At 35.2% G+C, this 16665-nt stretch overlaps 2 protein-coding genes across 2 annotated transcripts; one reads left to right on the plus strand and one right to left on the minus strand.

The window, feature by feature from the left end:
* Positions 1–3472: 3472 nt before the first annotated feature.
* On the minus strand, positions 3473–3880 carry LOC109221438 (josephin-like protein). The gene has a single exon (XM_019385924.1). It carries the CDS (start codon positions 3878–3880, stop codon positions 3473–3475), a length of 408 nt encoding a protein of 135 aa, XP_019241469.1.
* An 8559-nt stretch (positions 3881–12439) lies between these two features.
* On the plus strand, positions 12440–15356 carry LOC109221439. Its single transcript, XM_019385925.1, has 5 exons — positions 12440–12785; positions 12955–13159; positions 13339–13889; positions 14099–14635; positions 14980–15356. The coding sequence occupies exons 1-5, from the start codon at positions 12440–12442 to the stop codon at positions 15354–15356; spliced, it is 2016 nt and encodes a 671-aa protein (XP_019241470.1).
* Positions 15357–16665: the final 1309 nt, after the last annotated feature.

The raw sequence follows: 16665 nt of genomic DNA on the forward strand, positions 1-16665 counted from the left end.
GGTGTCCTTTGCTTATATAGTAGATGATTTAGTGTATAGAGTTTAGCTTATACACGAAAGATTAAATCATCGGTTCTTATAAGTATAAAGTTTGAGTTCACAATCTAATGATGGAATTGGACAAACCATCAGGAATGATTGTATCACAAGATTAAATATAATTTATCTTGATTATAGGAATGGTTTAATTCCAACTTCTTGTGCTAGTACATTTTGTATGTATTGAACGGACCAAGTAGAGATAAGTATTTTATACTGACTTAATAAAATAAACTGTCTAGCCATTAAATGTACTTATACTCTTAATCTTGATATAATTATTATTAGCTGTGTATATTATTATTATTTTAATTTATTAAAAGGCGAGATTCTTTCGTGGGTCAATATGCCTGGTAAATTGGAAAATAATAATGTACATTGGCGAAATAATAGTTAGCTGATGGAATCCATGTCTCGGTTTAGAGATTGATGATACACCTTTATGAAAGCTTATAAGTTTTCATGTGTAAACGCGGCCGGTGGATTTTGTATCTGACACATGAAATAAGTTAAGCGAAAGTCTAAAGGAAATAATCAATAAATTAAGTTGTCAGTAATTTAATTTAATTGATTAATATCTGAATCTTAACATGGAGAGTTAAATAAGATTTAATAGATGAATTTCGAAATTGAATGAGGAGCGCAATTACGAATTTTTAGTGGAATAATTTGTAATTAATTATGGTGGATAGTAATTTCGAAAATTAGAAACTAATTCCATAATTGGAAGCCTTATTAATTAAATTCTATGGTCCCTGCTGTGCCTGAATAATAGAAAATAAAGGAATCTTTTTTCTGGTGGAAAAGAAAACCCAACAGGTTTGGGAAAAGGGTTTTAACCCTTAAAATTTGTGCTACAAATACGTAAGGTTTTTTACCTAGAGGGGGAAGAGAAGGTGGCCAAAATTTTCATCCTATCTTAGAAAATTGCACCCACACAAAATTGCTATTTTCAGATATTATTTGGGTGATACAGTAGAAGACCGTGGAACGTTCGGAAATCGTGATCGTGGGGATAGTGGAGATTTCATTGAGTTGCTGTGTAATTGACAGTTCACGTGATAAATGAACTTTGTTTACGCTTCAAAAGATAACCCGTAAAATTCAGTTTATAGTAATTATTTAGATTACATGTGATTTTAGTATTGAGATAACTTCCGCGGCATATAATAATCCATCAAGCGAACCATATAACTATAAAGCAAAAGTTCCGAGTTGGCGAAGAGATACACAAATGGAACTTTATGGAGAATTGAGCAGTGATTCTAGTGATTGCAATCATGGCAAAAATCATGAGCTTCATCATGAGTCTCATTTTTTATTGTAACGGTGTTCGAATTAACTTGTGTATACTTCAAACTTTTGTTATTTTTTAAAGGTAGCAAATAGCTTTGTCCACCCTTTCCGCAAATGGAACTTTATGGAGAAGTTAACATTAGGACAACAATCATGGAAACAATTTTGAATTCCATTATTGGAAGAAAAATTAATAGCTTGCTGGTGTGTGGGAACCATTTATTTATTTATTTCATTTTAATAGTAATGGTGTCCGAATTAACTTCATACTCTTTGACTCGATCTCCTATCCCGACAACCCCACACCAATCAATATAAGTACCAAGTAGCTTGCATAACAATGATTGTTATAATCAATTATAATCTGAATAGATAAAAATGACGCTACAAAGATTTTATTTATTTTAGGAAATTTTACCTCCTACAAGAAAGGTATACACCATATTTATTATAAATCAAAATTATTTTGAAATATTATTTTCTATAGTTACCTTTTCTATTTTATAACAAAATAAGTATTTATGGTATATACTTGAGGCATGAAATAAGGCATGAAATATGCTATTTATGTTTTTCCTCTCTCTTAGACAACTGGACATACCTATTTTTAAGGTGATTGTCGTTACTGTATTCATGAATACATGTGAATACATGCGCGTACAACTGGACTGCCCAGATTTTAGGTGCATTTTTACTGCTATATCCATGAATACAGCAGCACGAATACATATGAATACATGCGCGTACAGCTGGACTACCCTGATTTTAGGCGCATTTTGCTGATGTATTCATGAGTACATGGCGCGAATACATGTGAATACATGCGCGTACAGTTGGACTACCCTGATTTTAGGCGCTTTTTACTGCTGTATTCATGAATACAGCAGCGCAAATACATATGAATACATGCGCATTCATCTGGACTACCCTAATTTTAGGCGCTTTTGGCTGATGTATTCATGAGTACATGGCGCGAATATATGTGAATACATGCACGAACAGTTGTATTGCCCTGAATTTAGGCGGTTTTTCTGATGTATTCATGAATACAACAGCACGAATACATGTGAATACATGCGCGTACAGCTGGACTGCCCTGATTTTAGCCGCCTTTTGCTGCTGTGTTCATGAATACATGGCGCGCATACATGTGAATACATGCGCGTACAGCTGGACTACCCTGATTTTTAGGTGCTTTTTGCTGCTGTATTCATGAATACAGCAGTGCGAATACAACAAATATACTACCGTAACAATTGAATAGTAGCTATAGGAAGTAATTATGTATATGATAACTATAGGAAATTAATATCCACTAAACAATAGTAGTTTCTGAAAATTCCTTTTATTTTATTTACTGATCTCTTGTGTTATAATTATCATTCTCTTATGAAAGACCATGTAGCTAAAAGGACATTAGCAGTGAGCATTTTGATTAAGATCGATTAAAATAGGAAATAGTTTCAAAATCTTAAATTGGCGAGTACATTTACTACTCCTTTGTGGCAATAAGTTTCCTAGCCATAGTACTATATATAATTGTCGAGAGTCGAGATGAATGTACGAGTGGCGGAGCTAAGTGTACATATTTAATGGGGTTCAATTGAATTTTCTCCGTTGAAAATTAAATAAAACAAAATAATTTTTTGAAATTTATGTGAATTGTTGAATTCCCTTAATAGTTAGGAGTGTTTTCATATACTGTGCAGTTTGCATTTTTTGAATCTTCTTTGTTAAAATTTCTGACTACGCTGCTAGAATATATTAATTGACTTTTGTTGATTGGCTAAAGTGTCAGAGGGGCAACAACCTAGGAGAAGATACTCAACTATATTTTATTTTTGTACATTCAAAATTTGAAATTTACTGATCGAATTAACTCGAATTCACACTGAGTGGCCCCAGTAAGAAGTAAAGAGAGCCTAATTTGCAAAAATAGCCAATTTCGTAACCTTATATTTAAATATTAGCCATTTACTAATTAGATCAACGGTCTTAAGTTCAAAAGTATTTACCTAATTGAAGCTTGAAATTAAGTACCATATGTCTAATTTTGAAAATGTGCCCAACTTACACAAACAAGATTACAAAGTTGGCCACATTATAAAGCGCTCTTTACCAAGAAATTCTTCATTTATTAGGACACTGAATTAGATCTTGGCAAGGAAGAAGACATATTGATGAACTGAATACAATCATCAATTGCCTCAGCCCTATGTGAATCAATATTTGGAATAACCAATGATTTAGAAATTGCTGTTTTTTCTGAGGAATTAGTAACTTTCCTACAACTTCTCCTACTTCCCTTTGAAGACATCATTTTCACAACTGCAGCCATCTTTCCTCCAATGTGTTTGAAAAGTTTAATAGGAGATAATTCTGATCTACTTGGCATCTTGAAGCTGCAAGTTGTTGTTGTACCTTTTGCTTTATTAGTAGTACCATCAACACTTTTTGTAGAGTTTTGCTTATGAAACATGCTTGTTTTTGCATTCTTGGTCATGTCTAGATTCACACATGCTCCTTCACAACCTCTTGCCGACATCTCGAAATCCAAATCGAAGAAAATTTAATGTGTGTACAAGTACGTGCAAGCTGATCCAGACACCACCGTAATTTAAAAAAAAATAACTTAGTGTAGGTGGTGGGAGAAGTGATACTTAGGAGGTTTAAGGTGGAGAAGATTGTTGAAATTTGGAATGAAGAAAGAGGGTGAACATGTTTTATGCTTATATAGAAAACATAGTGTAGAAAAAATAATGATGAAAATTGATGGAACAAAAAGGCTATTAGCTAGGCCAAGGCTTTCACATTTTGGTGCATGTATAGGCAAAACATACTATGGACAATGTTAGTGAATGTGAAAGTGACTTCTTACAACAGTGAAAGACAACTATATTAAGAGACTGCACAAAATTCTTCACCACCCAATAGCTCCAAAATTTTGATATATACCAAACCTCATACCCTACGGGTAATACTTGCCGGCATCAAATGTTTATACCAAACCAATCCATTAAATATTACTAGAATCACAAGTTTAAGTTATAATACTTATCACTTAGCCTCATGATGAGTCTAGTTATAAAAGTTTATAAGCAAGATGCAATTTTTATATAAATTCGGTGTAATATCGGGTGCGAGTAAATTTTTTCGGGCCTACATCTCATTTTTCTTTAATGTGGGAATTTTCGTGAAGGGGTAGATCCTTAAAAAAAATGCCAACTTCCTTCTAGTTCCATCTCTTTATTCACCAAAATTTACTACTTTCTTTTTCTTCTCCTTTTTTTGTCTCTTGTTAAAAAGAAAGTGAATTGACAGACAAGATGCTAATAATTTCCATAAAATCTTGATATATCCCTATCACTATTAATCATCATAGAGAAACTGGAGTTCAACATGGTATACTGATTAGATACTCAAGTGTGTGACTTAGCTATCAATTTAATGAGATGACAATCACAGGAGATCAAGGTTCAATTATCATTCGAGACAAAATATTAAGTGATTTCTTTTCGTTTATCTTAACCTTGGTGGGCAGGGGCGAAGCTACATATCTTAAAGGTTTCGTCTAAAAATTATAATGTATATATACGTAAATTTTTAGGTTTTAAAAGTATATAACATATATTGAACTCCATTTGCCGGGAATTTTTTTTCACTTCTTTCAAGTTTGAACACCTTTAGAGAAATTCCTGGCTTCGCTACTGGTGGGTAGAGTTATTCTTAAACCTATACTGATGGAATCCGGTGTAATAGTTGAGGTGCGCAAATTAGCTCGGATAACGCCATTGTTAGGAAAAAGGTATATGATATACATCTATTAAGTGGCAAGGATGTTACTATGATATTAGAACCAGGGGCGGATTTAGGGGGGCAGAAGGGGGTTCATCCGAACCCTCTTCGCCGACAAAATTACACTGTATATATAAGGCAAAATCTGTTTTGTATCTCTATATATTAAGTTTTGAATCCCCTTAACACAACCCAAAATAGTTTACTGGTCATGGATACAAAACCTCCATAAGGTCATAGGTTCAATTCCCACTTAGTTGCAAAATAATTTTTGAACCCCATTCGTGGAGATTCTGCCTCGCCACTGATTAGAACAATTGTGAATGAGAACTTTTGTGTACCTTTAGATCTTCTAAAGTTGTAAAATATGAGAAAGAATAGATTTCTCTAATTAGATTTTAGAGTCATCATTAAAGATTCTACCACCAAATTTCCAACTAATTGAAAAATTAAAATACAACTGGTAGCAGCGGCTAGTGTTGTAGCCTTTAAGTGGTAGGCACAACGGAGCACCATGGCCGTAATGTAAACAAATGCAAGAAAAGCATGATCTAATCCATCTAATATCTTTACAAAACTGAATCTTACAATTAAATATATATACTGACAAAAGTGAAGCGAAATGGTGCCATGGGGTCAATTAGAAAAATACATTAAAAAGGGCACCAAGAAAGAGACAGAAAGAATGAGGCTTCAATCAAAGAAAGGATCACCTTATCACTTTTTTTTTTTTTCCGAATTTAACTTTTATATATTGACTGTGTAAACGAATTTTCATAACATTTCTTCACGTAAAAAAAATGATTATAGATAATTGTCACATCTCCCTATTGAGTTATACCAACAACCATTCTTAGGGTTGTTATTTAAAGATTAGTCAATACTTCTTTTGTCCCAAAAATTTAAACTAAAAAAATTTAATTTCAAGACAATTCAAAATATTTGTGTCCTGAAAAAATTGAACAAGAAAACGTAAATTCAGAAAACATTATCTAAATTCTAAATAGCAATCTTTTAGAGTGGCTACCTGGTTCATTTCTACCGAAAGAGTGTATATCATTTGGCAGTTTTTGGAGAGGTTATTGACATTTGCATTTTCTTGCTCGCAAATTTATCATTTTAATTAGACACTTGTCACGACCCAAAAACCATGTGTCGTGATGGCGCCTAACTCGACCCGCTAGGTAAGCCAACTAACAGTCAATACAATCCAAATGAAATTTATAGAAAATGGTGAAGAATTATCTGAACATTTATATATTAACCCAAGGACTGGTAGTATGAATCATGAGCTTCTAAGACTAGGAATTTACAAAGCTGGTACAAATAATACATGCTCTGTTTGAAAATTACATAAACGGATTAGCAAAATCTAAAACTACCAAGGACAAGTGGCAGCTATATCCGGAATGCACGACCATCTTCCGAGTAAGCTCCCAACGTCACCGGCACCTCCGCTCCAAGAGAAAAATCTGCACGTAAGGTGCAGAAGTGTAGTATGAGTACAACCAACCCTATGTACCCAGTAAGTATCTTGTCTAACCTCGTCGAAGTAGTGACGAAAATTTTTAGCTTAAAGATGCTTACTGTTATAACTTGTACATTAGACTAACAGTATAGACAGTTCAAGAACATAACAGAAAAGAGTACCATAAACAACTATGCAAGACAGCAAACAATTACCAGGAGAAATCACAGTAGAAAATTTATAATCTTTCCTGGTGCGAGAAGTATATCCAAGATATCAAGTCAAATGGCACGGTAACACCCTTCGTACTTTTATCTCTTCCTGACCATATATATAAATAATTAAGCGTCAAATCAATTAGCATGGCAACACCCTCCGTGCGTTCATCTCATCCTTACCAAATGTGCATACAGTAATACCAACCACGTAGAGTAATTCCTAACAATAATGTCCACCAAGTAGAGAGTACCCAGAAAGTAAGAATTAAGAAGTCGATAGCATATAGAAAATAGAAATAGACGAGCTAGAGGGCACAAAAGTAATTACAGCAAGTATGGTAGAAGAACATAAATTTCACTAACATAGTACAAGGTTTAGATGTAAATATAACTAACAAGAAGGAAGAACATGATCCTTAAAAGCTAACAAGTAGGGCATGGATAACTAACATGGTAGAAGGCTTGTACTAAAGTGTAACAAAACAGATACGAAATGGATAGATATAACAACAGTAAGTAGGAATAGTATTTGCAAGTTAAACAAGTAGAAGGCAGGGGCATTAAAACAACAATTGAGGTAGAGAACATAGACAGAACAATAACAGCAAGTCATATAAGATTCGTAAGTACGACAATAACAACTTAAGGTAAAGACATGAACGTACATACGAGGTAGATATATCATAACAAAATGCATGTCCTTCATCCTCACCTGCACGGAACCACCCCTCGTGCCATGAACTCGTGATAACATAAAAGCATGATAATATAAATGAAATGGCACGGCATTATCCCTCGTGCTTTTACTCTCAAATGATATGGCACGGCAACACCCTTTGTGCTTTTACTCTCAAATAATATATCACGGCATCACCCTTCGTGATTTTATTCTCAAATGATATGGCACAGCATCACCCTTCGTGCTTTACTTTCAAATAATATGCCACGGCATCACCCTTCGTGCTTTACTCTCAAATGATATGGCACGACATCACCCTTCGTGCTTATATACAATGGCACGACATCACCATTCGTGCTTTACACTCTTCCTTAACAAGCATATGTATATCAATAACAAACAAGGCATGAAGCATAAATAACGTTAAGAAGAGTGTTTAAACGAGTATTCCAAATGAAACCCCAATCACAACTTTCGAGCAGTGTTTTCAAAGGCATTATTGGGAAGAGTACGGGGCGAGTCCCGGGGCGGGGGCGCACTGAAAACGCACCAGGGCGATAGAAAAAGGGAAGTTCTTTCGGGCATACGCACTATACACTGGGGCGCACGCCTAGGCGAAATGCACGCTTTCTTCTGGGACTTACGCCTTATGGAACTTATCCAAATTAGGAACAATTTATACAATTCCCAAATATTTTTTTCAACACTTTCTCTTTTACCCGCACAAGACTTACGGTTAAAATAGTACGGTATAGCCAGTTTTCGGATTGGTCATTCAAAAATAGCCAGCGTTTATCAAGTCAATAAAAAATAGCCACTATTTTGCTACAGCAGAGACCGGTCCAGCATAATATACTAGAGTTTGGTGCACCTGTGTATGAACTCCAGCATATTATGCTGGACCGGTATACTTTTCTGGTTCCAGTATAATACACTGGAGACTGGAGCACCGGTGCTCCAAACTCCAGTATCTTATGCTGGACAGGTATACTTGCTGGAACTCCAGTATATTATGCTGGAGTTCTAGTGTACTTATGCTGGAACTCCATCATATTATGCTGGAGTTCCAGCATACTTATCTTGGAACTCCAGTATAATATGCTGGAGTTCAAGTATACTTATGCTGGAACTCCAGCATAATATACCGGCGTATTTTTCCGGGTTTTGAATAGTGTTTTCGCTCAGATTTTTCTTTACATGAAAAGTTGCTAAATTTCGATTACTTTTGAAACTGGGCTATTTTTGAACGACCAGTAGTAAATCTGGCTATTTTTGAATTTCACCCAGACTTACGGTGTTGACTTCTCTGTTTCACATTAAGTCCACAACTCCAAAGGTATAACTTAATCTTTCTTATTATTTTTTTTCATTTTTTTGTTTCTTTCTGCTTTATGCCCATCTACGCTTCCTTTCTAAATAGTTTAAGTAGAGATTAGACATGAAGTCTTGCTAGGAGTTTAGGGAGGTGCTTCACATATTGGAACAGAATTGATATAGTATAGCTTTTGTGCATTTGTTTTTTTTTGGCAAGATAGAGTACCGGTTGAGCTCTTAATTATGATACTTGTGTGTCTCTGACCAAATTATTTTGTTAGACCAAATTACTATTTAATGTTTAATAGCAGAGTAAAGGCAGTGTTAAGTGGTCTTTGTATCTGCAAAGTTGGCATTTATTTATGTTACTGTTTCACATGAGGTATTCAGATTATAGCCATGATAATTTTAGTTGGTCCTTATATTTTTGTTTGTTTGTCAGGATATTTTACCTGTGTCTTTGGGCTTTCGCCTCGCCCCGTACCGGATAAAATGCATCGCCTCATGCCCCCGCCTTTTAAAACATTGCTTTCAAGCCACAATAGTTCACTAACCCTCAAGAACCTTATTATTCAAGTATTTCAACTAATCTCAAGAATGGTCTACAACACGAGCATAGAATCTAGTATCTCAAGAATATCAGCCGTAGTAACATATTAATGATTAAGCATCATGATGCCCGAATTAGACACATCAACGTTTCTCAGAATTTCGTCCAATTTTAGTCAAGTGATAATAAACTAAATTTTAGTTTCTAACATTCAATTCCATATTTTGGTAATCCAGAAGTCAAGTAAGACATGAAGCAAGAAGGTCACATAATTCTACAAGACACAATTTATAACATGATCTACTCCCGAGCATGATTAACTGTGGCACATGCATATATGCTCGTCACCTCATATATGTATCAGCCCCGCATGTAGCAAACAATGTCAAATAGTAGGAAAAATTCTCTCAACAGAGTTAGGCAAGACACTTACCTCAATTCGGCTAACTCAATACTCAATTTAGCTTTTTCCTTTATAAATTCACATCCGCTCGGCTCGATCTAGCCAAAGACAACTTAAATACATCACACAATGCAAGAGAAAATAATTTTAATTAATAAAGGTGTGATTTTTATACAATTTCTAAAAAGTTAACAAAGTCAACCACCGGGCCCGCCCGGTCAAAACTCGGATCCAAGGGTAGGTCTTGACTACGCATAGCCCCACAAGTCCATATACGGATTAGTTTCCAAATTCGAGTCATATTCGACTCTCAAATCCCAAATTTTTATTTTTTCAAAACTTTGACAAAATCCCCAAATTTTCCCTAGATTCTCATGAGTTTTGATGTTAAATCTTATGTATAATCAAGAAATATAATTGAGAATTGATTAAAGGTACTTACCCAATGATTTGGTATGAAAATCCCTTCACAAAGTCGCCTCCCATCGAAGCTAGGGTTCAAAATATAACAAAATAAAGATAAGTCTCGAAATTCTTTGTGACATAGGATTCGCAAATACGAACCCTGCAAATGCAAACAATCTGTCGCAAAAGAGAACCAGAAGACTTCCTGCTGAGGTCCCATTTGCGACCCAATACTTCGCAAATGCGAAGACAATTATCTCGCAAAAGCGGCAGGGATTCTCGCAAAAGCGAACAACCACACTTCGCAAATGCGGGGGTTTCTTCGCAAATGTGAATCTTCCCCAGCAGCCCAATTTCGCAAATGTGATGGCTGTTTCGCAATTGCGACCGTCGCATTTGCGACAAAAACATCGCAAGTGCGATGACAACAGTACCAGCAGTCAAAAATCATAAAAAAATCATTCTGAAACCAATCTGAAACTCACCCGACCCTTCGGGGCTCCAAACCAAACATGCACACAAATTCAAAAATACAACAGGAACTCGCTCGTGCGATCTAAGCATCAAAATAACCTCTAAAAGCACGAATCGTACACCAAAATGCATGAAGATCAAAATAAACTTCAAGAACTTCTAGAATCGCAACCAAGCGTCCGAATCATATCAAATCAACTCCAAATGGCGCCAAATTTTACAGGCAAGTTCCATATGACGAAACGAACCTACCTGAGGTTTCAAATGACACATAACAACCTCGAAACAACGAATCGCACCTCAAGTCAAATCAATGAACTTTGAAACTTCAACTTCTACAACCGATGTCGAAACCTATCAAATCACGTCCAATTGACCTCAAATTTTGCGCACAAGTCACATTTGACATTACGGACCTACTCCAACTTCTAAAATCGGAATCCGATCCTGATATCAAAAAGTCCACTCCCGCTAAAACTTTCCAAAAATCCAACTTCCGCCATTTTAAGTCTAATTCAACTGCCTCCAAATCACAATCCGAACGCGCTCCTATGTCCAAAATCACTCAACAGAGCTAACGGAACCGACGAAACTCCATTCCGAGGTCAAATGCTAAAAAGTCAAACTTGGTCAGCTCTTCCAACTTAAAGCTTCAATCTTGAAGTTCATTCTTCCAAATCGTTTCCGAATAACTTGAAAACTACAACCGACGATTCACATAATCCATAATACATCACGTGGAGATACTCGTGCCCTCAAACTATCGAGCGAAGTGCAAATACTCAAAACAACCAGTCGGGTCGTTACAACATTGATTTGTATGAGAACACAGGGGATCTTGGTGGTTTCAAGCCCCATAATTACAAATTCTGCACTACTTTATTCACTTTAGTCCTAAAATTTTTTGCTTTCTCATTTCAGATGACTTGTTAAATTCAATTTCTTTTTGAGCCAATTATATATTTGCTTTGTGGTAAAGCTGTGAATTATTTACTGAATTGGCTTTTACTAAGTTGAGAATCTTCCACACCAATTTTCTCCACGTTTGCTATTGTTTCATTACTCACTTCTCCTCTTGAGATTTTTCTTTTTAACGATTACTATTATGTGTAAAAATTGTAATCCTAAGGAACTCTCTTGTGAATCGTAGTAATAAGGTAGTATCTTGAATCTGTAACTGCGAGTGATTTCTATTACCTTAGCGATTTATTTATACGTTTTTGGTAGTGCAAGAACACTTATTCCATTGAAACTTACCATAAAGCGATAAATTGAAGTAAGAATACTTATTTGTTAACTATAGTTAAGTGGTAAACCTTGTGTAAAAGACACGGCTATTGACCTGGCTCAAATTTTGCCATATATAACTCTTGCTAACAAAATAAGAGATTAGAAGGGTAATAGCATTTACAAATGGGATTTTTTCCCTGTACCATATATGAAACCTTATTACTAAAAATGTGCATAATTTGTTAATTACCCGCCCAGTCCACACTTTAACTACAATTTATATACCAATCCATAATTAGGCAGATTCTGCCAGTTAAAATGCGCGAAAAAAAAGGCACAAAATCTGCGTTTGATTCTTTCCACATTAAATTCGAAATTTGAAACGGAAAGAGATCTGATTGCTGCGTAATTCTCTCTTTCACTACAATTCAAAAACAACGCAGAGCTTCAGAAGCTTCAACAACGCAATACAAATTGTAGAATTCAAAATTGTTCTTCATCGTCCTCAGTACTCAAATTATCGAACCTATATCTGTTCTTCATCTTTTTTTCTCAACTACACGAAATCATGTCAAGAATCCCACTAATGCTAAAATTGAATGGGAATTTGGATAACTATGACAGATTTAGAGATTTTGAAGTTGATGTCATTGTGTTAGATGAGAATGCAAGCTACGGAATTCTGATTTCTACAATTGCAGAACAACTATCGATTGATACATCAGAAAAAATTGTAGAAATCAAATACATTGTGAACGACAATTGTCCTCCAATGGAGATTAGGAATGATACGGGGGTTCGTGTGTATATGGAGACCAAAAAGGAGAATAAAAACTTAGGTTCGTATCCTTTATGTATAAGCGTAAGAGATTTCAATATGGAATTGGCAATCACCAACGATAGCACAAGTGCAGGTTTGTATAATTCTACATTGTAGAGAGTTATGGTGTTAGTGTGTTATCTACAGTATTACTACATTTACCTACAATTAAACTACAAAAAACAATGTACTGAAGAGGTTAAAGCATTGTTGTTTTCAAAATTATCTACATAGTTACTATATTTATCTCTATGTTGCTGCAGGTTCGTCTGGATCCCTAGAGTTACTTGAAATTCCATCCTCTCCAGCTATAGTGGAATATCAAAGTGAAATAATAACTGAATCTACGCAAACATATACTGAAGAAGGACAAGTGTATCAAGACAAGCAAACTGTAGCTGCTGCAATGAAGAATTTTTCTGTGATGCACAAGTTCCAGTTCAGAGTAAAAAGATCTAGTCATAGAAGGTATGGAGTTAGTTGTGGAGAGTAGATCATTAAAAGCAGTGTTTTAGTGAAGATGTGTAGTTTTTATAAATTGTATTTAAATTGTAGTTAATAATAGTTTATAACGATTTGTGTTAAAACAGTCCTTTTTGTTGCATCTACATTTATAGCCTCTATTAAATATTGTATTTTTTTTGTAGCTACTGGCTTATATGCGTTGCTGAAAACTGTAAATGGCACTTCAAGGCAACGTCAATTAATGATTCTGCAATGTTGAAGATAAGGAGTTTCAGCCGACAACACACATGCTCCTTAATGGACGAAACATTCATACAATGCAAACGTACTGCAGCTGTAGTTGGTAGCATGGTCGTTCCAAAGTATTGTGATCCTAAGATTGTTTACACACCAAAGGACATACAAACTGACATGTTATCCGAACATGGACTGAACCTAAGCTACATGCAAGCATGGAGAGCAAAGGAAAAGGCTTTACAGTTTTTGAGAGGGAATCCGGCTGACTCCTACAGCAAATTACCCAAATATTTTTATATTCTTGAGGAGACTTATCCTGGTTCTGTTGTTAAATTGAAGAAGGCAGCAGATGATTGCTTCTTATACGCATTTGTTGCTCTTTGTACATCAATAAGTGGTTGGCAACATTGTAGGCATGTAGTAGTGGTTGATGGGACATTCTTAAAGTCAGCCTACAGGGGGATTATGCCGACAGCAAGCACCATGGATGCAGCAGGTAAAAAATGTAAAAAATTTGTAGTTATTTTGTAGGCAGTCTATAAAATGTAGTTAAATTGTAGTTATTTTGTAGTTATTTTATAGTTAAAACAAAAAAATGTAGATAAATTGTCTATATTCTGAATATATATTGTAGTTGTTATTTAATTATATTTTTATATACATTTTCAGAGCTGCCAATTAATATTTTATGAATTAAAAATGTAGGTACTATATTGCCCTTGGCCTATGCTGTGGTTGATTATGAAAACGACGCCTCTTGGAAGTGGTTCTTTGAGCAATTCAAGGAGGCATATGGTGAAAGACCTTCAATGTGTGTTGTTTCAGATAGGAATGAGAGTATACTGAAGGCAACATCAATTGTCTATCCGGGCATGCCACACTACTCTTGCATGTGGCATATTTGGACAAATATAAGGTCCAAATTCAAGAAGGGACATCTACAATTACATGAATTGTACTTTGCTACAGCACGATCATACACTCTGGATGAATTTAATGAAAGGATGTTGAAGATTGAAGAGGTAGACCCGCGTGTGAAATCTTACCTATATGATATTGGCTATCATAGATGGTCAAGAGTACATGCAACGGTGAATAGAACTTTTACTATGACATCAAACATTGCCGAGTCGTTGAATGCTGTAACAAAAGAGGCAAGAGAGCTGCCAATATTTGATCTATTAGAGTATATGAGGACGCTTCTTGAACGTTGGACGAAAGAGAAGTTATTGAAGGCAAAGGGTACTTTCACATACCTTGGGTACAAATTCAACAAAGAATTGGAGGACAACAGTACATTATCTCAGAAACTAAGGGTAAGATCTGTTTGTTTGGTGCAGAAAAAATAAATTGCTTAATATGCAGTGTTTCCAGATTGTAGATAAACTGTAGTCAAATTGTGGGTAATTGTAGATTGTAGATAAGTTGTAGTGTATTTGTAGCTGATTTGTAGGTAAGTTGTGGATAATCTTTTTTAATGATTGATATAATATTTTGTCAGTTTGTTCTTCAATTGTAGGTGAGGGCTTCAACAGATCATATACATACTGTATTAGATGGTGTGAAGCGGTACATTGTGTGTCTAGAAAACAAGAAATGTAGCTGTGGACAATTCCAACTTGATGAACTTCCATGTGCGCATGCTTTGGCAGCATTAAGGCACAGGAAGGAAACATACGAAAACTATTGCTCTCCGTATTACACAAGGAAGAGCCTACTGCGTACCTATGAAATGCCAGTAAATCCTCTTCCTGCTGAAAGCAAATGGGATGTGCCACAACATATTTTGGATGAGGTAGTAAAGCCACCGGCGGGAGATAAAAGGCAGCCAGGGAGACCTCACAAGGAAAGATATAAGACATTTGATGAAATAAAGTCAAAGAAGTACAAGGTGTCATGTGGAAATTGTGGAGGTGAAGGGCAAAACAAAAGAACTTGCAAGAATGCGCCCAAAAAGAAATGAATATCATGTAGCTAGAATAGTTATTCAAAATAAATGTTAGTGAGTTCAAATTATCCGATTTTTTTGTGTAATCGTTTAAGTTTTTGAAGATGATTATGAAGTATACTATAATTTGTGTATTTGCGTTTAATATGATTTTATGTATTCGGTCAGGCATCTAAATTTGTCTTTTTTATAGTTTAGTTAAACTCTAATATTTATTATATATAAAACAACTGATATTAATAAAGTAACCGTAATGTAAGGTGTTTCCAGATTGACATTAAAATGTAGTTTTAATATAGTTAAATTGTAGTCTTGGTAATAATTTGTAGATGATTTGTAGATAAATTGTGAATAATTTATTTATATGATTTGAGTATTTATTTCATCCGTTTGCTGTGTAACTTAATTTCAACTGACAGTTATATACAGAAATTACCTAGAAGTTGAAGGTAATTCATAAAAATTATGTGAAGATTAATTGTAGGCAAATTGTATTCTAGCAAATCAGAGTACTCAAGTTTAATATAATGAAGATAAAGTGCTGTAAACAACCAAAATGGCATATTCCCTACAGTGTATTCCACTTCAACTACAAAATGACATCAACTAAACTAGGAACACAAGACTCTATTTCTTCTTTCTCTGTACTCTAGTCCTCTCATTTTTAGCAGGAGCACCCTTCCTCCTTGCTAGCCTGCCTGTAACCTCATTTTCACTGATTGACCCATCTTCTTGCTTTTTTGTAGCATAGTCCCATAGTAGAGCTCCATTGCGTCTACGGTGTTGGTCGATATCAGAAAGGTCTTCTTTTGGGATTGCCAAATCTTCAAGGCTAACATACTCCGCAAAAGCAGCCACAAATACACCACAATCGCTGCATAAAATAAAATTTTTTAGTTATGTAACAATTGATTATAAAAAAAATAATTAAACATATAGAAAGAGAGAATAGTTTTTTTACAGTGATCCTTCCTTTTGCTGTGGAATCTCCGTAACCATCCACTGTATGGTGAGAGGGTCTGTAACTGGTTTCTCAATGTATGCCTTTGTGGTCTTGAAGTCAATGTCTTTGCGTTTCCCGTAGAAACCAGTACAAGAAAAATACAAAGGGATAATGATTGAAAACTTATCAACTAATGATTCAACAGACGTATGATGGTGTGAAGACACCATGGAATCATAAACATAAAGTTGCCTGTCCGCTATGTAGAAAACGAGCAACAACCAATGGAAATTCTCTACAATGTTAACAGGCATGATGACATAGTCATACATCCCAGGCAACATTAGCAAGAAGTCTATACCCAAGAATATATTCTGCAAC

This window comes from Nicotiana attenuata, unplaced genomic scaffold (assembly GCF_001879085.1).
Source record: "Nicotiana attenuata strain UT unplaced genomic scaffold, NIATTr2, whole genome shotgun sequence".
Lineage (NCBI taxonomy): Eukaryota > Viridiplantae > Streptophyta > Magnoliopsida > Solanales > Solanaceae > Nicotiana > Nicotiana attenuata.

Bases quoted from the DNA above. Each gene is read 5' to 3' on its own strand.
- LOC109221438 (XM_019385924.1), bottom strand. From the start codon at position 3,880: ATGTCGGCAAGAGGTTGTGAAGGAGCATGTGTGAATCTAGACATGACC.
- LOC109221439 (XM_019385925.1), top strand. From the start codon at position 12,440: ATGTCAAGAATCCCACTAATGCTAAAATTGAATGGGAATTTGGATAAC. The intron at 13,160-13,338 runs GTATGGAGTTAG...TTTTTTTTGTAG, and splicing joins AAAAGATCTAGTCATAGAAG to CTACTGGCTTATATGCGTTG. The intron at 13,890-14,098 runs GTAAAAAATGTA...TTAAAAATGTAG, and splicing joins AAGCACCATGGATGCAGCAG to GTACTATATTGCCCTTGGCC.